We start from the raw sequence: 22,918 nt of genomic DNA, 5'->3' as shown, positions 1-22,918 counted from the left end.
CGTGAATCACTGCACACGCAGGGACATGTGCAAAACACGCCAGTGAAAAACGTCTCTGTTTTTCACTGACGTGTGAAACGGGCCTTATGCAGGTGGCCAAAACCCGGACAGTAACACTTCCCTGAGAAGTCTGTGTTCGGGGTCCATGCACGGACATTAGGTGTCCGGTACGGACCCCAAACTTGGTAGTTCGGGTTCGCCCATAACTACACATGAAACAACTCCGCAGCTGTTAGAATGAGGAGGAAGGAAAAAGAGAAATACTATGCTGCTGTTCTATAGGGGGCAGTGTTATCCACTTTCCTACCGCTAACGCTAATGTAAGAAGGTCTCCGACAACATGGCTTCCACAGAGGAGACACAAAGTGATACAAAGTTTCTCTCTAGTAGCCGCAACCAATGAGAGCGCAGTAACAGTTTCCGGTCGGGCGACCCATGTGGAGTCCTGAATCCTGCTGAACTACTACCGTGTGCGAGGAGGGTCATGCGGTGCATGTGAAGTGATTGCCATGGGTGTCTGCAGAGCGCTCCACAGGCTGGCGGCGGCCGGCAGGAGGCTGCACGTGCCCTGTGTGCGCTCCCAGCAGGCGGCGACGGTCAGCACTCACCCCGGCTGCCTGCTCCGGAGCCACACTGTCCCCTACTGCCTGCTCCAATGCTCCTGGGTGAGATGTGGACGGCGGCGCCTCCTTCCTCTCAGCAGTGAGTGATACACTATTGTAGGCTCAATACTAGGACATTGCGCTCTATTTCTCTCCGGTATCAGCCACCTTAAGTTGGGGACAGTTTGTAAAGAAAATTACAAGTGCTGCCACGTGGGTCTGTAGGGTCTTTGTTGCAGTCCTATGTAAATCCAGCATCTTACTGCCCATTTCTCCTCTGGGACAGTTAACCCCTTGTGGGACAGGTTGCTTTTGGCAGCACTCCTGATAATTGTGCTGCCACAAACCGAGTAATCGCTGTAAGGCCGTGTTCACATGTCCCTTAATCATCCGGTAGAACGGCGGAAATCCATTGTCAAAAACGTTTTGCTGACACAAGTTTTCTTTATTTTGTGTCCGTTTTTAAACTGATTTCTACCAGATGAGTGTAACACTGCAGTCTATGGAAAATTGATCTATTTGTAATCCATTGGTTTTTCTTCAGGCTCAGGCTACTTTCACACATCTGGCTGTAGCAGTGCGGCACAATCTGGTGCTCTGCTGAAAAAACGAAAACGCCCCGCGGGTTTCGTTTTTTCCAGCATTGACTTGCATTGGCGCTGCATGGGCTTGCGTTCGGTCCGGTTTTTGCCGCATGCGGCAGATTTAGCCGATGCGGCGGCCGGATGGAACGTTCCCTGGCACGGTTTTTGTTCCGGCAAAAAAACGCATCGCGCCGCTGCGGCGCATTTTTCAAGGCATGCCTATGGATGCCGGATGCGGCGCCATGCGGCAAAAAACGCATCCGGCCGCCGCATGCGGTTTCTTCCACTGCGCATGCTCAGTAGCGTGCTGCAACCGGAAAAAAACGGACGGGCCATATGTAAAAACTTATACAAAGGATGCGGTGTTTTCGCCACATCCGTTGCATAGATTTCACAGCCGGATTGAGCCGCACTGCTCAAACCGGATGTGTGAAAGTAGCCTCAGTATACTGCTTACTGGATCAGTCTCAAATGGAAGATAACACATGGCTATTTAATGGATCTGTTTTGCATAGACTTCAAGGGATCCAGTGAAAATTTTTATTTTTTTTGGTTGGGACAAAAAAAATTGTCAGCACCGCTGCTGGGTCCGTTCTAACATGACTGGACTCGGTCTCTGGCCCTGTGCGCACACTGCATTTTTTACCACGGATTTGCTGCGGTTTTTGTTCCTAACCTTTCTGCAGTCCTTCCCAGCAAAATCTATGGGAAAACCAAAATGCTGCGTGCTCACTGCGGTTTTTTACCTATAGGTTTTGCTGCAGAATGAGCATGTCACTTCTTTTCCCCAGGTACCTGTTGTTTTGCCATAGATAATGGTAAAAAACCGCAGGGACCAACCCACGGAAAAACCAACAAACTGCGGTAAAACCGCATGCCAATTCCGGGTGCATTTTTACCGCGGGTGCGGATTTTTCCCAGTGTGCACAGACCCTAAAACTGGAAAAATCCCAACACTTGTTCTTATAAAGCTTTTACACTGTGCGATTAGGATGTTAGAAGACCGTGTTATTGTAATACAGTAATAATTATATAATGACAACATAGTTCAGAGGGGACATATACAGACAATATCGCACATTACAGAATATCACAATTCAACAGATACCAAGTGGAGAGTGGGTCCTGCTCGCAAGCTTAGTCTATGTTGGCCGGAGTTTAATAAATGGCTTTACGTGGGATAACTGCGCTTTAGGCGCTCACTGAGCGACCAGTAATTGTTCAGCGCACATTGGCATCAGTGTTTTTATAAACTCTAAAACCTATAGAGGTTTTTTTTTTCCCCTTCCTTTGTAACTAGTGATGAGCGAGCCCTGTCATGCTCTAAGAGCAATTGGCTGCTCGGATGGGCTCAACTCATGTAAATGAGTATACTGGAAGTCAATGGGGAACTTGAGCATTTTTCTCAAGATCTTCCCCATTGTCTTCCATTATTTTCAAGACGCCTTGTTACAAGCACCTGAGCATGGTAGTGCTCGCTCATCACTATTTGTAATGTCAAACCTCTGTTTTTCAGGTCCATTTTCCCGGCATATACAGTCTGACACGTCTCCAGCCACATTAGCCAGTGTTGCTCCAGTGTTCTCTGTGGTAAGTTTAAGTTTTACAGGTATCTCGTGTGTGTGTGTGTGTGTAATATATATATATATATATATATATATATATATATATATATATATATATATATATATATATATATATATATATATATATATATATATATATATATATATATATATATAATGTGTGTGTGTATAAAAAAAAAAAAAATCGCCCGCCTCTTGTTGCATCTTTACCACACATTTTCACCCTTTACTATGCATTGTCTACAAAGATTTAATTCCACAGGAAAATGTGCACTGGAAGAATCTGTCAGAATAGTTATTATTTTACATTAAAGAAAAATCTGACTTTTACAATAATGTCAGTGATTTATAGGTGGATGTTGTACTTTCCTGTGTGACATTTTGCTTCTTGTTCACAGATGAAATTTGACAAAGAAGGGAACATCCTGTCATTTGGTGAGTGGCGTGTGTGCCCGGCGCGTGTGTGCCCGGCGCGTGTGTGCCCGGCGCGTGTGTGCCCGGCGCGTGTGTGCCCGGCGCGTGTGTGCCCGGCGCGTGTGTGCCCGGCGCGTGTGGGCCCGGCGCGTGTGGGCCCGGCGCGTGTGGGCCCGGCGCGTGTGGGCCCGGGGCGTGTGGGCCCGGGGCGTGTGGCGCGTGTGGGCCCGGGGCGTGTGGCGCGTGTGGGCCCGGGGCGTGTGGCGCGTGTGGGCCCGGAGCGTGTGGCGCGTGTGGGCCCGGAGCGTGTGGCGCGTGGGCTGGATACAGTTCCCATTAGAGGGCATCCAGCTGATCAGGAGAATAGAGTACAGGCAGCAGTTGATGTAGTTGTATACTCGTAAAAAATGTACAATTGACAGAATCTGAAGTAAAAAAATATCACCAGTAATGTTTTCAATTCATTATCGGTCAGCAGGTTTTACATATGTCAGTAGTTGGATGGCGGTTTGGACTCTTGTCCCCATTAAAATATATACTTACTTTTTTTTTTTTTTGTAGAGATCCGATGTACTAGTCATAAGGAATCTAGCATAGAAGCCATATTCAATCGCGCTGGTACCTGATTAGAGGTGTAGAAAAAACCAGTCCAGGGTGATGACTCCCCAGTGCACTTCATGCCTCATTTGAACATGTATTTTATGGTGGATTCCTCATGACTGACACGTCAGATCTCTGGGGAAAAAAGTTACATTTTCATTGGGGAACCATTCTTTTTAACTCGCCCATAGATAAAAAAAAACGTTTGACCGGTCCGCGTGCCACTCCACAGTGGTATTCTAAAACGCCATGTCCTAGTAGAGCAGCTGCACACTATTATGCTGGAGCGAGGAGCTGGACAGCCATTAGAGAAGGCAGAGGAGGTTTATTATAGTCTCTGTCTTTCGGATCACTGGGTACACAGCATATATTAAGTTCTAACTGTGCCTCAGCCTTCGGTCATGTGATCACTGGGAGTATGCCGGAGCAGGGGCTGCTGGCTGATAGCTGTAGACCTACTTCATATGTCCATGTTTCCGTTGAACCCCACTTCCAGGAGGAAAAGAACTTAAATCATTCCAGCAGCATTTGGGTTTGTCACCGCTCTATATATGAAGAGTGGCGGCTGTAACCTGACTGATAGCTGCTCAACAAAAGACCCGGCTGTCTGTCAGTGCCGGGGGGCGATTACAGCCACCAATCTCCATACACAGAGCGGTTACTGAACCCATGCCACCTCGATGACTGAAACCCAAACGCTGCCGGGAGGAATAAAGTTAATTTCCTACCGGCAGCGGGGTTTGAATTGCAGGTGCTGGGCAGGTTCAGAATGCTATTAACCAGCAGATTAACCCCATATCTGTAGGTTAATAGCATTTTTTTCACATGACAGGTTCCATTTAACAGTGGTAAGGTTAGAAAGCTTGTAATTTTAATTACCATATTTTTCGGATTATAAGACGCACTTTTCCTCCCCAAAATTTGGGAGGAAAATGAGGGGTGTGTCTTATAATCCAAATGTAGATTACTGGGAGGTGGTGGAGAGGGTTAGCATGAGGCAGGTGCAATGCTGTGGGCTGCTATGCAGTGGACCACCGGGGGCCGCTGCGCCGGGGGCTTGGGGAGGCTTGGGGCCGCTGCGCCGGGGGCTTGGGGAGGCTTGGGGCGGCTGCTGCAGGGCTTGGGGAGGCTTGGGGCGGCTGCTGCAGGGCTTGGGGAGGCTTGGGGCCACTGCGCCGGGGGCTTGGGGAGGCTTGGGGCCGCTGCGCCGGGGGCTTGGGGAGGCTTGGGGCGGCTGCTGCAGGGCTTGGGGAGGCTTGGGGCGGCTGCGCCGGGGGCTTGGGGAGGCTTGGGGCCGCTGCGCCGGGGGCTTGGGGAGGCTTGGGGCCGCTGCGCCGGGGGCTTGGGGAGGCTTGGGGCCGCTGCGCCGGGGGCTTGGGGAGGCTTGGGGCGGCTGCTGCAGGGCTTGGGGAGGCTTGGGGCCGCTGCGCCGGGGGCTTGGGGAGGCTTGGGGCGGCTGCTGCAGGGCTTGGGGAGGCTTGGGGCGGCTGCTGCAGGGCTTGGGGAGGCTTGGGGCGGCTGCTGCAGGGCTTGGGGAGGCTTGGGGCGGCTGCTGCAGGGCTTGGGGAGGCTTGGGGCGGCTGCTGCAGGGCTTGGGGAGGCTTGGGGCGGCTGCTGCAGGGCTTGGGGAGGCTTGGGGCGGCTGCTGCAGGGCTTGGGGAGGCTTGGGGCGGCTGCTGCAGGGCTTGGGGAGGCTTGGGGCGGCTGCTGCAGGGCTTGGGGAGGCTTGGGGCGGCTGCTGCAGGGCTTGGGGAGGCTTGGGGCGGCTGCTGCAGGGCTTGGGGAGGCTTGGGGCGGCTGCTGCAGGGCTTGGGGAGGCTTGGGGCGGCTGCTGCAGGGCTTGGGGAGGCTTGGGGCGGCTGCTGCAGGGCTTGGGGAGGCTTGGGGCGGCTGCTGCAGGGCTTGGGGCGGCTGCTGCAGGGCTTGGGGCCTGGGGCGGCTGCTGCAACCCAGCAGTGGACTTAAGGAAAATGACACCCGGAGGTGGCGTGTGCACAAATGATATCTCGGGTTGTCATTGAGCTGATAGGTCATTCTGTGCATGCGCTGACTCTGGACGCCATTTCTTTGAAGCACGCACCGCCAACTATAAGGATTGCCCCTGCCTCACTGCCCGCAGCACAGCGGCCCACAGCAGTTTCTGGATCTTGCCTGCCTCAAGCTGCCTGCAGCGAGCATCTGGGACACCCACTGCACCATCGCCCTGCTCCACCACTGGCCCTGCCTCCTGTGACCCCGCTCCACCACCGCTACTGCCACCCTCCCTCCAGTAAGACTCCACTGGATTTATAAGACGCACCCCTTATTTTTAATTTTTTTTTTTCCTCTCTAAATTTGGAGTGTGTCTTATAATCTGGTGCGTCTTATAAACCGAAAAATCCGGTATTTCTTTATCCATACTGGGGAAAAACACTGATGCTAGAAACGGAATCACAGATGACACACTTATCCCAAACACTGATGACTTGTCACAGATGTGTGAAGAAGTCTTTACTGTGCAGCCAGGACAATGAATTTCTCCTGTAACTGGGGGTAATTTAGGTTAAAGGGAACCTGTCATCAGAAATTTCGCCCAAAAGCTAAAAGATTCCCCCTCTGCAGCTCCTGGGCTGCATTCTAGGAAGGTCCCTGTTATTATTGTGCCCCATGTGAGTCCAAAATAAAGCCTTTATAAAGTGCTACCTTTTTGTATGCAGCTTCTGTAAATGTGACACGGGGGCGGGCTCTCTGGCGTCCGTTATTCTGCCTCCTGGTCCTGTATGCCGCCCCCATCGCTCCTTTCCATATCTGATGCACCGCCCACTGCTCCAGCCATCCACGCGCATGCCCAGTGCCAGTCTCACGGGACTGAGCAGTGTGACCGCTGGTGACGTGTGCGCAGACAAGTGATTATGGGCGGGACTGTGACTGTTATCAGCAAGTACCCGCCCATAATCTCGTGAGCGCGCAAACCTCTCCAGCGGTCACACTGAGCTCAGTGTAGATGCTAGACTGTATGGGCTGCTTCCAGGGATGACGTCCCTTTGTCACGTGATAGTATTTTGAACACGCCCCTATCACGTGACAAAGGGACGTCATCCCTGGAAGCAGCCCATACAGTCTAGCATCTACACTGAGCTCAGTGTGACCGCTGGTGAGGTTTGCGCGCTCACGAGATTATGGGCGGGTACTTGCTGATAACAGTCACAGTCCCGCCCATAATCACTTGTCTGCGCACACGTCACCAGCGGTCACACTGCTCAGTCCCGTGAGACTGGCACTGGGCATGCGCGTGGATGGCTGGAGCAGTGGGCGGTGCATCAGATATGGAAAGGAGCGATGGGGGCGGCATACAGGACCAGGAGGCAGAATAACGGACGCCAGAGAGCCCGCCCCCGTGTCACATTTACAGAAGCTGCATACAAAAAGGTAGCACTTTATAAAGGCTTTATTTTGGACTCACATGGGGCACAATAATAACAGGGACCTTCCTAGAATGCAGCCCAGGAGCTGCAGAGGGGGAATCTTTTAGCTTTTGGGCGAAATTTCTGATGACAGGTTCCCTTTAAGAAAAAAAGTATATAAAACTTAAAATGCCCATCATAGGTCTTTTGTGACCTATAGGGTTTACTATGTGAAAAAACTGAAAAATAATAAGCAGGGGAAAAAAAACATTTCTGCCAATCCAAATTGCTGTTGACCATCAGGGGAAAAAAAAAAATAAAGTATCTGCGATTATATAAAAATATGTTTTGGAAAGAGGAACAATGTATTTCTTCATCGTTCCTTATGGGAGACCCAGACCATGGGTGTATAGCTTCTGCCTCCGGAGGACACACAAAGTACTACACTAAAAAGTGTAGCTCCTCCCTCCGAGCATATACACCCCCTGGATAACCAAATCTAGCCAGTTCAATGCTTTGTGTTCAGGAGGCACACATCCACACATGCATTCTCATCTGATTTTTGATTTTAAAGAGTTGGAAGAAAAGCGGGTCCAAGCTGGACCCCCGGCATGTCCCTTCTCACCCCACTGTGTCGGCGGTGTTGTTAAGGTTGATTTCAAGGCTGGAGCCTTACATGCCGCGCTCCTTCACCATCCCTCGGGCTCTGGCTTGAAGTGGGAGCCAGCACGGTTCTCACTGCTTTGCAGGAGACCGGTCTCCATCCGCAGCCCTTTCAGGACCCTGCCGGACGGAGCACTCATCCCTCAGGGACCTGGCCCTGCGTCTCACAAGCTAAGTATTTGAGACGTTATTGCAGGGGGTCCTTTGCATCTTTATTGTTGGGGAGAGTGTGTCAGGTTACTTTGGTGACATTTCCGGCCGGTTCTCCGGTTTTCACCTGAGAACTGCGCCGAGGGTGCCTGCTCGTCGGCCGCATTGTAAAATTTAGGCCCCGGCTTCGGCTGCGGCCTACTTTCGGTTTCACTGCCCCTGCATGTCAGTCATGCAGAGGGACAGTGCGGCGCCGCCCATCGGCCGTTCACCACAGGGGAGGACACTCCTCTCTGAGGAGATGTTTCCCTCCCCTCTATATCTCCTTGGCCCTCCGGTTCCCGCTCTTGGACTAGGCCCCGCCCGCCCCTCCTCACTCCGGCGCCATTTTATCAGCGTTCTCATCCAGTGCAGACTGTCACACTGATCGGCGCTGGCTGCTGCATCTCTGCAACCTGTCTGGGGGTCCGAGCTGTGGGATCCGGAGGGCACACAAAACGGTCTGGTAAGCCACAACCTCTGGTTGTGGACTTTCTTATACACTCTCTGGGGGTCATTCTGAAGGAGTGTGTTCTTTACTGCAGAGCCTCCACCTCAGCAGCATGTCTCACACTAGGAGCAAGGCTGTACTCAATATGCACTGCATGTAAGCTCGTACTGCCTAAACCGAGCACATATCCACATTGTGATGCCTGCTCTAACATGGTGGTGCCCCAGACTGGAGTCTCACTCCCAGTGGTCCCTCCAGCTGCTTCGGCTCCGGTGGCTGAACCCCCGGCTTGGGTAGAATCCTTCTCTAAGTCTATCTCCCAGTCCTTTGCCGACTCCATGGGACAGCTGTCCCGGACTCTGCTGAGCATGCATCAGCCCCCTTCTCAGGGCGCCTCTGCTGCTTCGGCTCGCTCTGCAGAGCTCACAGAGGATTCTTCATCTGCTCCCAGACCCCGTCCTCCTAAAAGGAGACGCAGGGTCCCCTCTCCCTCCTCGTCCCGCGGCTCTGATTCACGAGCCGACTCGCAGGACGAGGAGGATGTCTTTACTGGGGGCTCGGTCGCTACCTCCATGTGCCCCATTGATCTGACCGAGGGTGATGCGGATGTTAGTGATTTGATTGCTTCCATTAATTCCGTACTGGACCTCAATCCGCCAGTATCAGAGGAGCAACCCTCTCTGGCAGAAAAGCACCAGTTTACCTTGCCTAAGAGAACAAGGAGTGTGTTCTTTAACCACTCCAGTTTTCAAGCCACTGTGTCCAAGCCCAGAGCCTGTCCTGACAAACGCTTCCCAAAGCGTGGTTCTGATGACCGTTTTCCTTTTCCACCAGAGGTGGTCAAGGAGTGTGCTCACTCACCAAAGGTAGACCCTCCGGTGTCTAGACTCTCAGCCCGGACAGTTGTATTTGTGGCTGATGGCACCTCACTTAAGGATCCCACTGACCGCCAGGTTGACCTCCTGGCCAAGTCTGTCTATGAGGCGGCAGGGGCCTCGTTCTCCCCATCCTTTGCAGCAGTGTGGGCTCTCAGCCATCTCTGCTTCCCTAGAGGAGATGCATTCCCTCACTAGGGACTCTATGCCTGAATTGGTTGCCTTAACTTCCCAGGCTTCAGCCTTTTCAGCCTACGCCATGTCTGCCATGCTGGAGGCTTCTCACCGCACTGCGGTGGCCTCCGCTAATTCCCTCGCTATCCGCAGGATCTTGTGGCTTCGACAGTGGAAGGCAGATGCTTCCTCAAAGAAGTACCTTGCTGGGCTCCCATTTGCTGGGTCCAGGCTGTTCGGTGAACAACTGGATGAAATAATTAAGGAGGCTACTGGCGGGAAGAGTACTTCCTTGCCACAGACTAAAACCAGGAAACCTGTCCAGGGCAGGAACCAGTCGAGGTTTCGTTCCTTTTGTTCCTCTAACTGGTCGTCCTCTAAGCCCTCGGCCTCGTCCACTAACTCAGCCAAGGACCAGAAGCCCACCTGGCGCAAGAAGCCGCGTCCACAAAGGTCCGCAGGAGCTGCTGCCACCAAGGCAGCCTCCTCTTGACTATCTGGCCGAGCCAGCAACGTCCTTGGTCGGTGGCAGGCTCTCCCACTTTGGCGACGTGTGGTTTCAACACGTCTCCGATCAGTGGGTGCGGGATATCATCTCCCACGGCTACAGGATAGAATTTTCTTCCAGCCCGCCAAACAGATTCTTTCCGTCAACTCCCCCCTGCTCCAAGGCCGCCGCCTTCTCTCAGGCCGTGGCATCCTTACAGGCCAACGGAGTAATTGTACCGGTTCCCGCCAGGGAACGGTTCAGAGGTTTTTACTCAAATCTCTTCCTAGTCCCCAAAAAGGACGGTTCCTTCCGGCCCATCCTGGATCTCAAGCTTCTCAACAAGCATGTTCAGGTGCGGCATTTTCGCATGGAGTCTCTGCGATCAGTCATTGCCTCAATGACCCAAGGAGATTTCCTGGCATCCATCGACATCAGAGATGCCTATCTGCATGTGCCAATTGCTGTTTCACACCAGCGTTGGCTACGTTTTGCAATCTGAGAGGAACATTTCCAATTCGTGGCTCTCCCCTTCAGGTTAGCCACGGCCCCTCGAGTATTTACCAAGGTCATGGCAGCAGTGGTTGCGGTTCTGCACCTCCAGGGGTTGGCAGTGATTCCTTACCTGGACGACCTTCTTGTCAAGGCTTCATCCAGTGCAGACTGTCAGCGGAGTGTCTCGTTCACTCTCGCCACGCTTGTTCAATTCGGGTGGCTTGTCAATCTGCCCAAGTCCACTCTGACCCCGACCCAAAAACTTACGTACCTAGGGATGCAATTCGAGACTCTTCCGGCACTTGTGAAGTTGCCCTTAGTCAAACAGCAGTCCCTTCATCTGGCGGTGCGCTCTCTGTTGAGGCCCCGCCGTCATTCCATCAGGCACCTCATGCAGGTGCTGGGTCAGATGGTGGCGTCAATGGAAGCGGTTCCCTTTGCCCAGTTCCATCTGCGTCCTCTGCAGCTGGACATTCTCCGCTGTTGGGACAAGCGGACTTCTTCCTTGCACAGGTTGGTGGCTCTGTCGCCACAGACCAGGAGCTCTCTTCAGTGGTGGCTTCGGCCCCTCTCTCTGTCTCAGGGACGCTCCTTCCTGATCCCGTCCTGGGTGATTCTCACCACGGATGCCAGTCTATCCGGCTGGGGAGCAGTATTTCTCCACCACCGAGCACAGGGCACTTGGACTCCGTCCGAATCAGCCCTCTCGATCAATGTGCTGGAAATCAGAGCTGTGCTCCTAGCTCTCGTAGCCTTTCACCACCTGTTGGCGGGCAAGCACATTCGAGTCCAGTCAGACAACGCGACAGCAGTTGCCTACATCAATCACCAGGGCGGGACTCGCAGCCGCCTGGCAATGTTGGAGGTTCAACGCATCCTTCAATGGACGGAGGACTCCAAGTCCACCATATCCGCAGTCCACATCCCAGGCGTGGAAAACTGGGAGGCAGATTATCTCAGCCGTCAAACCGTGGACAGCGGCGAGTGGGCTCTGCATCCGGCAGTGTTCCGGTCGATCTGCCGCAAGTGGGGCACTCCGGAAGTGGATCTAATGGCATCCCGGCACAACAACAAGGTCCCGGTTTACGTGGCTCGCTCCCATGATCCTCAGGCCTTTGCAGTGGACGCGCTGGATCAGGATTGGTCCCAGTTCCGTCTGTCTTACGTGTTTCCCCCTCTAGCTCTCTTGCCCAGAGTCCTGCGCAAGATCAGAATGGAGGGCCGTCGGGTCATACTCATTGCTCCAGACTGGCCCAGGCGAGCTTGGTACCCAGACCTGCTCCGCCTGTCCGTAGAGGTGCCGTGGCATCTCCCGGACCGCCCAGACCTTCTCTCACAAGGTCCGTTTTTCCGCCAGAATTCTGCAGCTCTCAGATTGACGGCGTGGCTCTTGAGTCCTGGATCCTGACGGCTTCCGGCATTCCTCCCGAAGTCATATCCACTATGACTCAGGCTCGGAAGTCTTCCTCGGCCAAAATTTACCACAGGACTTGGAGAATTTTCCTGTCCTGGTGTCGTTCTTCCGGCCATGCCCCTTGGCCTTTTTTCCCTGCCGACCCTTCTGTCCTTCCTGCAGTCTGGTCTGCAACTAGGACTATCCCTCAATTCCCTCAAGGGACAGGTCTCGGCTCTGTCAGTGTTGTTCCAGCGGCGTATCGCACGGCTGGCTCAGGTGCGCACCTTCATGCAGGGCGCATCTCACATCATTCCGCCTTACCGGCGGCCTCTGGATCCCTGGGACCTTAATCTGGTCCTCACGGCCTTGCAGAAACCCCCTTTTGAGCCTCTTAGGGAGGTTTCTTTGTTTTGACTTTCACAGAAAGTCGTCTTTCTGGTGGCCATAACTTCTCTCAGGAGAGTCTCTGATTTGGCTGCGCTCTCTTCGGAGTCACCTTTTTTGGTTTTTCACCAAGACGAGGTGGTTCTCCGTCCGACTCCGGACTTTCTCCATAAGGTGGTGTCTCCTTTCCACCTTAACCAGGACATTTCATTGCCTTACTTTTGTCCGGCTCCTGTGCATCGCTTTGAGAAAGCGTTGCATACTTTAGATCTGGTGCGGGCGCTCCGGATGCTATGTGTCACGCACCGCCGTTCTTAGGCGGTGCACCTCTCTTTTTGTGCTGACCACAGGTCAGCGCAAGGGTCTCTCGGCTTCTAAACCGACCCTAGCTCGTTGGATTAGGTCGGCCATATCTGATGCCTACCAGTGTACTCAGGTGCCTCCCCCGCCAGGGATCAAGGCGCACTCGACCAGAGCTGTCGGTGCCTCTTGGGCTTTCAGGCACCAGGCTACGGCTCAGCAGGTCTGTCAGGCTGCCATTTGGTCTAGTCTTCACACCTTTTCGAAGCACTACCAGGTGCATGCTCATGCTTCGGCAGATGCGAGCTTGGGCAGACGCATCCTTCAAGCGGCTGTCGCCCATTTGTGAAGTTAGGTTTTGCCTACTTCTCAGTTTTCTGTTTATTCCCACCCATGGACTGCTTTGAGACGTCCCATGGTCTGGGTCTCCCATAAGGAACGATTAAGAAAAAGAGAATTTTGTTTACTTACCGTAAATTCTTTTTCTTATAGTTCCGACATGGGAGACCCAGCACCCTCCCTGTTGCCTGTTGGCAGTTTTCTTGTTCCGTGTGTTTTCACCGGCTGTTGTTGTAGACAGAGGTTCCGGTTGTTCCGGGTTTTGCTCTATCTCTACTTGTGGGTGGATGTCCTCCTTCAGCTTTTGCACTAAACTGGCTAGATTTGGTTATCCAGGGGGTGTATATGCTCGGAGGGAGGAGCTACACTTTTTAGTGTAGTACTTTGTGTGTCCTCCGGAGGCAGAAGCTATAGACCCATGGTCTGGGTCTCCCATGTCGGAACTATAAGAAAAAGAATTTACGGTAAGTAAACAAAATTCTCTTTTTTAGTCGTCCTTTTGTGGTTATATAAAAAAGTGAACGAACAAACACATTTATGAAAATAACTTAAATATTATGCGCCATGTATCATGAAACAGATGGAAAGTTATTTAAATATTCAAACAAGAAATAAATGTTCCCGCTTATTAAACAGCATGTTTTCAAAAAGGTTTGTGACTTTACAGTGCAGCCTATGTACTGTGAATTCTAACAAAAGTCTGGGTTCTCCTTTGTGATTGTCATTTTGTTTGGACAGAAAGAAAGAAAACGGAATTATATCAGGAGTTGGGACTCCACGCACGAGATCTGAGGTTCCAGCATTTAGTGAGCATCAATTCCAGAAACAACAAGATCATTTTAAGAATGGAGGTAATATTTATCCATCCTGTCGGAACGTTATTTAGATTCTGTTCAAATCTTAGAGCTGTGTGGTGTACGTGCCATTTATATTCTGATATATTTTATCAGCTCTATGGATCAGTATCGGATCCTGTGTTTTCAATAGGAGCTGATCTTCAGTATGCAGCCACAAAGCTGTGATACACTGGAGGTTTTCTTCTCCATGCACTATTTACATCTGCCTCTTCCAGCCCTGCACTTAGCTGATCGGTGGGCTGTCGGACCCTTACTAGTCTGATACTGATGACCACTTTGATAATTACTTTACCCTCTTAGGATAGATCATCAGTATCAAAGTAATTGAAATCCCCATTTAAAAAGGGTATTCCCATCTTGCCATGTTTATCGCATAAGATTAGCATGTGGGAGCCTTCATGCATACATTTTGGCATGTCCACAGTATATGCAATAAATGAATCCATAAAAGCAGAGAAGGTGGCACTTCACGATGGAGTTATGCAGTTTTTTTAATGTGCAGTTATAAGCGGATTACAGCATGAGTGGGGAGTGCAGGTACGCTGGACGACGGCCGTTTCGTACTGAGGCAAAGTGCTTCCACGGGTTCGAGGGTACTCGGACCCGTGGAAGCACTTTGCCTCAGCAGTTTGCTTCAGTGCGAAACAGCCATCGTCCGGCGTACCTGCACTCCCCCTTCCCCACTAATGCTGTAATCCGCTTATAACTGCACATTAAAAAAACTGCATAACTCCATCGTGAAGTGCCACCTTCTCTGCTTTTTAGGGATTCATTCGATTTCTCCTCTTATGATGGCTGAGCACCTCTGGGGATTGCTGGAAGTCTGTTATTAAGTAAAGCTACAATCCGTGAGTACCTACCTGTGGCTGCAGTGCCCGGCTGTTTCTACTTACGTCTGTATGCAATAAATGATTGAGATGGTAGATTTTTAAAACTTTTTTTTTTCTTTGTCTGCTGTTCAGTTTTGCACCATTTTCCTGCCCACGGATTCCTGCTTGTCTGGGATGGTGATACCGTGTTTTTCCAAAAATAAGACACTCTTATATTTTTTTTTTTGCCCCTCAAAAAAGCACTACGGTTTATTTTTGGAGGAGGTCTTATTTTTGGAGAAACATGGTTGGGGGTACGTTTTTACCCTCCCACCAAGCCGCTACACCCCCTTCCCCACTGCCCAGGGGACTCATACTTACCAGACTTGGATGTCTGCATGGCTCCCAGGTCCTCCCTGTGATCTCCAGCGGGTGCTGCACGCCATGCTCCCCTGCTTCTAGCTGACACACACACACACACACACACACTCTGCATCCAGCTTTACAGAATACGTCTGGCTTCAGGGAATGATTGGAGGAAGTCACGTGTCCGGCCCGCAGGTCCTGTAAGCAACTATTGTGGCAGGTCCTTGCGCTCCACAGCACAGCCTCCCAGGATTCTGCCAGCCAGAAGAAATCGGTGTCGATGGATGTGGTGAGTGTGTGTGTGTGTGCGATCTGATTGTGTGTGTTTGTAATCGGATGTGTGTGGGTGTGCGATCACTGCAGTTCCTCTGCTCGTCATCTGGTGAGTATGATCGCGGGGTGCCCGCTGTCTATAATGAAGTGTCCTGCAGTATCTGTAACATATTTTTAGCTGCATGGACACATCATTATTGAACCGCGACTAGGGTTTATTTTCGGGGGAGGGCTTATATTTAAGTCTTGCTCCGAAAATGCTGAAAATCTTCGCTAGGGCTTATTTTTGACGGAGGGCTTATTTTTGGAAAAACACGGTAGTTGGTAGTTCGGGGACCAGCAGTATGGCTGCACTTCTGGAAGCTTTGCCTCTGCAGCATCATAGATGTACAGGTGCACTGGAGCTCGGCAGATACAGTGATCTTGTCAGCTTCAGGGCAACACTTGCAAGCGCTATCGCAAAGAGCTTGTAAGACTTGTGCTTCTTGCTTATGAGACTGATCTCTACTGATAGGCCATGTGTCCACGGGACGCTCGTACCTGTTGATATATTCGCAGGTATGGCCACATGTTTCCCGCAACTGCCCGCCGGCATCCGCAGCTATTTTTAGCTGCGAGTTTCCAGCGGAATAGCTGCGGGAAACATACGGAGTTTCACGCGATTTATCTGCGGACGTCCCGGCCTCTATCTCCATAGCTTAGTGCCGGGATCTCCGCAAGTAAATCCACATGAATAATTGACATGCAGTTAGGTGCGGCTGAGGGATCTCCGCAGGAGATTCCACAGCCGCACTTTCCGCAGCGTGGACACACACTCCCCATATCACATGGGGAGTGCCTGTACATGCTAGAACCTGCGGATTTATCTGGAAAATCCAGAAATATCCGCAGGTTTTCCGCGGCAAACTCCACAGCAAAAAGCTCCCGTGGGCACATGGCCATAGACTCTAGCTGTGGCTAGTAACCTAGGCAACAAGCAAAAGGGTATTGAATTTAAAAATCATTAATTTCTTGAAAACTTAGAGGATTTTTCATAAGGGATACTTTGCAAAGTTTGTTTTTACACACGGTTTAAGAAGATGAAGCAACGCCATTACAATTAATTTTATTAAATGCCCAAAGAGTTATTACTTTAGCAAACCTTTTTATTAAAGAGGTTATCCACTACTAGGACAACCACATCTGATTCTATGTCCCCCCCCCCCCCATCCCCCGGTACAATTTAAAAGGCTGCACTCGCCTCCCATATCGGCGCTGTTCCAGCAGTGTCACGGGGCTCATGTGGGGTTGTGATCTGACGTGAGCCCTGCATACAATCAGCACTGGCTTCTGTCTCCCTGCTATTGGATCAAAGAAGGTAATCAACAGAAAGTGAGTGCTGCATTCAATTCCTGTTGATTGCTCGCTTGGTCCGAAAGCAAGCCGCCAGAAGCTGATGCTGAATATACGCAGGCTCACATGATGTCATAACCGCATGTGAGCTCCGGAAACACGAACCGCAGCACTGCTGGAACAGCACCGGTACGGGAAGGGAGTATAGTCTTTTTCATTTTACCAGGGGAAACATTGAATTAGAAGAATTTGTCTTAGTAGTGGACAATACCTGAGTAAAATAAAGAAAATATGATTATACTCTTCTTCTGTGTCATTCCAGTTATGTCAGTGGGGATTCCCTCAGCACTCCCGTAATATTACTTCACGTGTGTGCCGGTGCCAATCAGCACCTGCTCAAATAGCACCGGCACAGGTGTTGAGTATACGGGTTTTTTTTTTTACTTGGACTACAGTATTTAGGAAGGGATTATTCCAAGTAGTGAGCAGCCTCTTAAACATGCACCATATTCAATCTCATCAGAAAAGCCACTTCACCCCATCTTCACTCGTATAATCTCATCCTGTGATGCATTTTCAGTTCTGTACATCTTTTTCCCCTATGGTTTTGCAGTTTGTGAAGGCCGTTATCACTTCTGAGTATCTTCTAATATTGGATTATCGCAACCTCCATCTGGAGCAGTGGTTCCTCCGGGAGCTGGCCCCACAGTTAGCCGGAGAAGGACAACTGGTCACATACTCTTTACCTTTTGAATTCAGAGCTTTAGAAGCAATCCTGCAGCACAGGGTAAGACATTCTTGTTCAATCATTGTACATAAAGCTGGGTGTGATATTGTAGAAACTTGCTTTGCTTTTTGAGGCCTAAACGGAACTGGAAAAAAATCGTACTTTTTGCTCCATTGACAACAGCCGATGTACTCTCCCAGATGTCTGTTCCAATTGGGCTACATTCACACGACCGTACAGTTTTTCCACGGGTGCATCTGTGTGACAACTGCATCCATCTTGTTCTGTATACGGTCCGTGTGTCATTTATGTGACTTCCGGGTTTTTTTGCGGACCGCAAAAAAAAACAAAACAGAAAAAGTTACATACAGTCCAGGGTATCTGGCCAGATGCTGGTCCCCATTATAAGGTCTATGGGGAACAGAATCTGGCGCAAAGGGGTAGGAGCAAGCGCTACATACTCACCGATCACCGGCACGGCTGTCACTGCTCCCGTGGCAGCTCTTTGTTCTTCCCGAGGTGGCCGCTCATTAGGCTCATTTCATGTTCACTACTTCACTCTCTCACCAGCGTCTGTGGTTGCAGTCATACACTCCCTCACAGTGAGTGACAGCTGTCTGACTGCAACCAATCACAGCCGACGGTGGGCGGGTCTATATTGTACAATAGAATAAATAAAACAAAAACAGGGCGCGGTCCTCCCCAATTTTGATACCAGCCAAGATAAAGCCCCACAGATGCTGGCTGGTATTCTCAAGCTGGGGAGACCCACCTTATTGGGAGCCCCCCAGCCTAAAAATATCAGCCAGCAGCTGGCCGGAATTGCCGCATCCATTAGATGTGCCAGTCCTGGGACTTTACCCGAATGCCCTGGTGCGGTGGCAAAAGGGGTAATATATGGGGTTGATACTGGCTGTGTAATGTCACCTGGCATCGAGCCCTGGGGTTAGTGATGTTACGGCGTCTATCAAATACCTGAGATCACAAACCCAATCAATAATAAAGAAAAAACAAAATAGACGACAAACGCTCCCCAAAACATTCTTTCTTTCACCAATTTATTGGAAAGAAAAAACAAATCCGTGTCTGGCGTAATCCAATAAGGGGGTCCCACGATGATCCATACCATACTCTCTGTCCTAGTCAATGAAGATCAGAATGTTCCCCATTGGCTGGGAGAGCAGTGCAGTGACCTGAGGTAACATCATTAGGTCAGCCCAGGTCACCGCAGTGAATGACGAGCGCTGACTTCATGAGGTTAGCTAGGTATATTACCTGGGGGATGAACGCCGTTGCACTCCTGACGTTAGTGCTAGTCACTGACTTCCATTTTCCGCCGCGTTCACAAGCGAAGTATCACGAGCAGCCTGTGACGTCACCGCTAGTCAGTCTCGGCCGCCCTCGAGACTTGATGTGAGAACACAGATGGCATGGAAGTCTGTGCTGAGCTCTGACGTCAGGAGTGAAGGACTTCATCACCGCAGGTAATGAACTTTGCTAACCTCCTAATGTCGGTGCTCGTCATCTTCGCAGCTGCTAACACACTGCAGTGCAAGCAGCCGGGGGGGCTGGCACAGAAGCGGGACACAGACACCCGACGGAAGTCACACGGAAGTGCTTCCGTGCGGCTTCCAGGGATTTTGCAGAGTCGGAGACTGCACCGCTGGAGAGAGGTAAATATAGAAAATCTTTTTATTAAAAAGACCAGTGATTTTCTCTGGTACATGTCACACTGTCACACGGATCACATCAGTGTGCGATCCATCTGACACCCGTGCTACCGGTGAAAAAACGGACGTGTGTGTGTGCATGCGTGGCCACGAGGGGTCACGCGGTTTGTGTGAAAACACGGACGTGTGAGTAACAGCAAATAACAACATGGGTTCGTGTGGCATCCGTGTGAAAAACGGATGTCACATGTACCTAAAACATGGACATCTGAAACCGGCCTAAAGTTGACAATTTTCTAAAGTGAAGAATCACAAGTTCATTAAAGTATATCATCTCATCATTAAATGATGTAATTAGTTCCTCCATATTTTCATTGAATCTTTGTATTGTTTAACTTACTGTTTGTTTATGGAGGGTTAGTATATACACTATATACAGTAATGGGTAAAACTGAGTTAATTATATTAGTCCGGCCCTCTAAAACCATCCCAATTTCTCATGCGGCCCCTTGGGAAAATTAATTGCCCACCCCTGCTCCAGAGAGTCCTACGAGAGGCTCCCTCTTGTTAGGGATCACAAAAATAAGCTCCAAATAAAAAGAAATTTCAGAATCACAAGTTAAGATTGAATAAGGATGGCTTTACATGTTAGGGACTGTCAGCCTAATAGGCTGATTTCAGTATGACCGCCTGACCGTGTCCGGTATGTCCAGGGGCAATGGGTGGGCATTTTGGATTTCGGCAAGCCACATCTTTTTGTTCTCCCTTCTAAAAACAAACACAAAGTGAAATAGCTGTAATAAGTGATGAGCAAGCTCTGCCATGCTCAGTACTCGTAATGAGGAGTCAGATGCTTGTGTAGTGAGTATAATGGAAGTAAATGGGAAACTAGCATTTTTCCAGGACATCTTCAGGGAAAAATGCTTGTTTCCCATTGACTTCCATTATAGTTGGTTACTCGAGTCACGCCTATCTGAGCATCCAGCTGCTCGTTACAATGATGGCGCTCACTCATCACTAGCTGTAATATCTCAAGTGTGTGACCATCTTAAAAGGGATGTAGAGGCAGACAAAACTTATTTATTGTTTTAGAAATATAAAATTAAATGAGCTTCCAAATATACATAGGCCCTGACTCCTCACAAGACCATCCGCTAGTCTTGAAGGGCAAGGCACCTGATTTGTCAAGAGGAACACTCCTCTTAATGAACAGGTGTGTACTTCCATATGTGCCCCGCCACAAATCTTATTCTTCCCAGGGACTGGAGTAATTTTTGTGGCCTAAGGAACGCCATCGCTCATCATGAATTAAACAGCCAGGGGTTGCCACGCACCATCCCAGACCTGCCCACTTTGTTGAAGCTGGGACATTTTTGCGCAGCCTTGAATTGTGTAAAACATTTGCAAACTTTCAAAGCTTTTTAAGTCCGAATCCTGATGTAAAAGCTTTGATGAGGCAACCATTTTCGTTGCCTTCTTGGAGCCTTAAGTAGTCCATTTGCAGTTCCTCCACAGTAACCTCCCCCCATTCCTTACCCCAGCTGTCCTTATGCACACTGAAAGACCGTAATGGCTGCCATCTTGGTACTCCTGTGAGGCCCATAGGTTCATAGGAAACCAACCTTCACAATATATAATGTAATACTGTGGTATTATAGAATAAAGAACAGTTGATCAAAGGATCGTATTTTCAAGGTAAGGAATAAAGGAAAAAAGTTTTGAAAAATTATAAATATTTTCAAATCAACCCCCACTTCTTTTCTCACTTTAAAAATACATATCTGTCATCATCACAATCGTAAAAGTCTCATTTATTAAAATATAAAAGTAATCTCATGCGTTAAAGGGCATAGAGAGGGGGAAAAAAAACGCAAAACGCCACAATTAAGGTCTTCACACCTACTAGAGAAAAAAATAAATTAAAAGTGCTGAAGATGTTGTATGCACCTCAACAATGGCATCAGTAAAAATTCCATGCATAATGCAAGCCCTCATACTGACCCTTTGCTGAAAAAAAAAAAAAGTTGTGTCTCAGAAAATGCTGGGGGGGGGGGGAGGGGACACTTTTTCAAAGTTTATAATTAGGGATGATCGAATACCTCAAATATTCGGCTTCGCGAATATTTGCCGAATAGGTCGTCGCTATTCGACTATTTGCGAATATTCGATGCTCAATGGGAAACCCGAATAACAACTATTCTGAACTATTCGCCTTCCCATAGACTTACATTGCTCATCGAATATTTGCATAGCGGCGACCTATTCGTGCTTTTCAGTACATTGTATAGTAAAATGAATGTCATTCAAAACTGCGACTTTCCTGTAAAATCAAGCCTCTGCGCAGCTATGTTGATTGAAAAATAAAAACCAAGTTATGTCTATAGGGTAGGGGTAGGGTGCGACATAAAATTCAAAAGCTAAGAATCACCTGGTACTTACGGGAGTTATAATTGAGATGATCCATGCTGCTTTGAAAACTAAAATATTAGTTTTTTACATTTCAAAATAATAAAAAAAAGTTCTGATTTCTGAAACCTCTTTAACGTGTGTATTAAAGTAAAGGTATTACCTTAGGTAATGTGTAAATATTAAGTTAAAGGTAACACATTTCCCTGTTTGTTTTATCACAGGAGTGCAGTTCTGTGAGCTCTTCATAAATCCAGTCTGTGACATGTAGTCTCAGCGGCCACTAGAGCTCCTATACCACTGACAAGATTTATGATGAGCTCTGAGGACTGGTGACACTAGCCACATGGCAGAAGCGCTCCTGTGATAACACATTTCCCTGTCTGTTTACCTCAGAAGCCCTGGCTGTTACAACTGTATACTCACTTATCATAAGTGACTTATGCTTTGATCAGGAACTCTTACCATGAACTGGGGCAGCTCTGCATGATCAGACACAGCCATTACACAGTACATAGCAGGAACATTCTTTAACACCTCTAATTATGGATCTTATTATTATTCCAAGATCTATTGTTCAAAATCTACTTTCTTCTTGGGACAATGCTTTTAAGTGGATATACATGTATTATACACTGTATAATTTAATACATTCTTTTTGTCTCCAGATTAGTACTCTGCAAGGAAGACTTCATTTTTTACAACCTCGTATTCTAGAAACTCTCGAATCTTTGGTGGATCCCAAGCTTTTATCTGTAGATAGAAGTAAACTGCACATCCTGCTGCAAAATGGGAAAACGTGAGTATGATAGTGGGTGGGGGTAGAACTATGTGTTCTATATGAATCTGGAGGAGGCAAAATGTATCCACTGTATCCAATCCCCATTTATTTTACAGTCTATCTGAACTGGAAACTGATGTCAAAGTTTTTAAAGAAGCCATTCTGGAAATCCTTGATGAAGATGAGCTTATTGAAGAGCTGTGCCTGACCAAGCTGTCTGACCCTCAAGCACTGTATGTATTACCTTAACAAAATATATAAAATATACTGTAGTTTTATTTGAATTAACACTGAGTCACCATGATGGTGTCTGACATTTTGATTGCTGTATAGGGTAAAGCTGACCACTACAGGTATGTATAGAATCAGCATGATAGTGCCAGTATAGCACTGGCTTTAGCGTATATACGAAAATCCTGGTGATTGGTTACCTTTAAGCGGTATGTCTCTTTTAATTGTGCCAACTCAGATATGGACCCAAGCCATCGGCTGCTGTACATTGTTCCTAATTTATGCCTAGTCCTGCCTGAGTTCCACCCATTAAAAATAAAAAATAAAATGTAGCATGGCTGATCAGGGCTAATGCAAAACCCCCAAAAATCAGTAAACGTTTGCACAGCTTTAAGCTGAGAAAAAAGTGTTCTGATATTTCAGTTTTGGTGAAAATTGCCCCAATGTCTGTTATTTGGCTAGCATAATGATCATTAAAGACCCCTTTACACGCAACGACATCGCTAATGCGATGTCGTTGCGCTCACGGAATTGGTGACGCACA

At 49.1% G+C, this 22,918-nt stretch overlaps 1 protein-coding gene across 1 annotated transcript in view; it reads left to right on the top strand.

Moving 5' to 3' along the window:
• The first annotated feature begins 438 nt into the window (after window positions 1–438).
• Window positions 439–22,918, top strand: part of MRS2 (magnesium transporter MRS2) — a 43,586-nt gene continuing 21,106 nt past the window's right edge. The window contains exons 1-7 of the mRNA XM_075314689.1: window positions 439–702; window positions 2,703–2,776; window positions 3,171–3,207; window positions 13,661–13,773; window positions 17,173–17,346; window positions 22,031–22,161; window positions 22,260–22,376. Of these exons, the coding sequence (XP_075170804.1) occupies window positions 510–702; window positions 2,703–2,776; window positions 3,171–3,207; window positions 13,661–13,773; window positions 17,173–17,346; window positions 22,031–22,161; window positions 22,260–22,376 (839 nt within the window). The 5' untranslated portion in view covers window positions 439–509. The remainder of the gene's footprint in view (window positions 703–2,702; window positions 2,777–3,170; window positions 3,208–13,660; window positions 13,774–17,172; window positions 17,347–22,030; window positions 22,162–22,259; window positions 22,377–22,918) is intronic.

This window comes from Anomaloglossus baeobatrachus, chromosome 6 (genome assembly GCF_048569485.1).
Source record: "Anomaloglossus baeobatrachus isolate aAnoBae1 chromosome 6, aAnoBae1.hap1, whole genome shotgun sequence".
Lineage (NCBI taxonomy): Eukaryota > Metazoa > Chordata > Amphibia > Anura > Aromobatidae > Anomaloglossus > Anomaloglossus baeobatrachus.
This window is presented reverse-complemented; position numbering and strand designations above follow the sequence as displayed.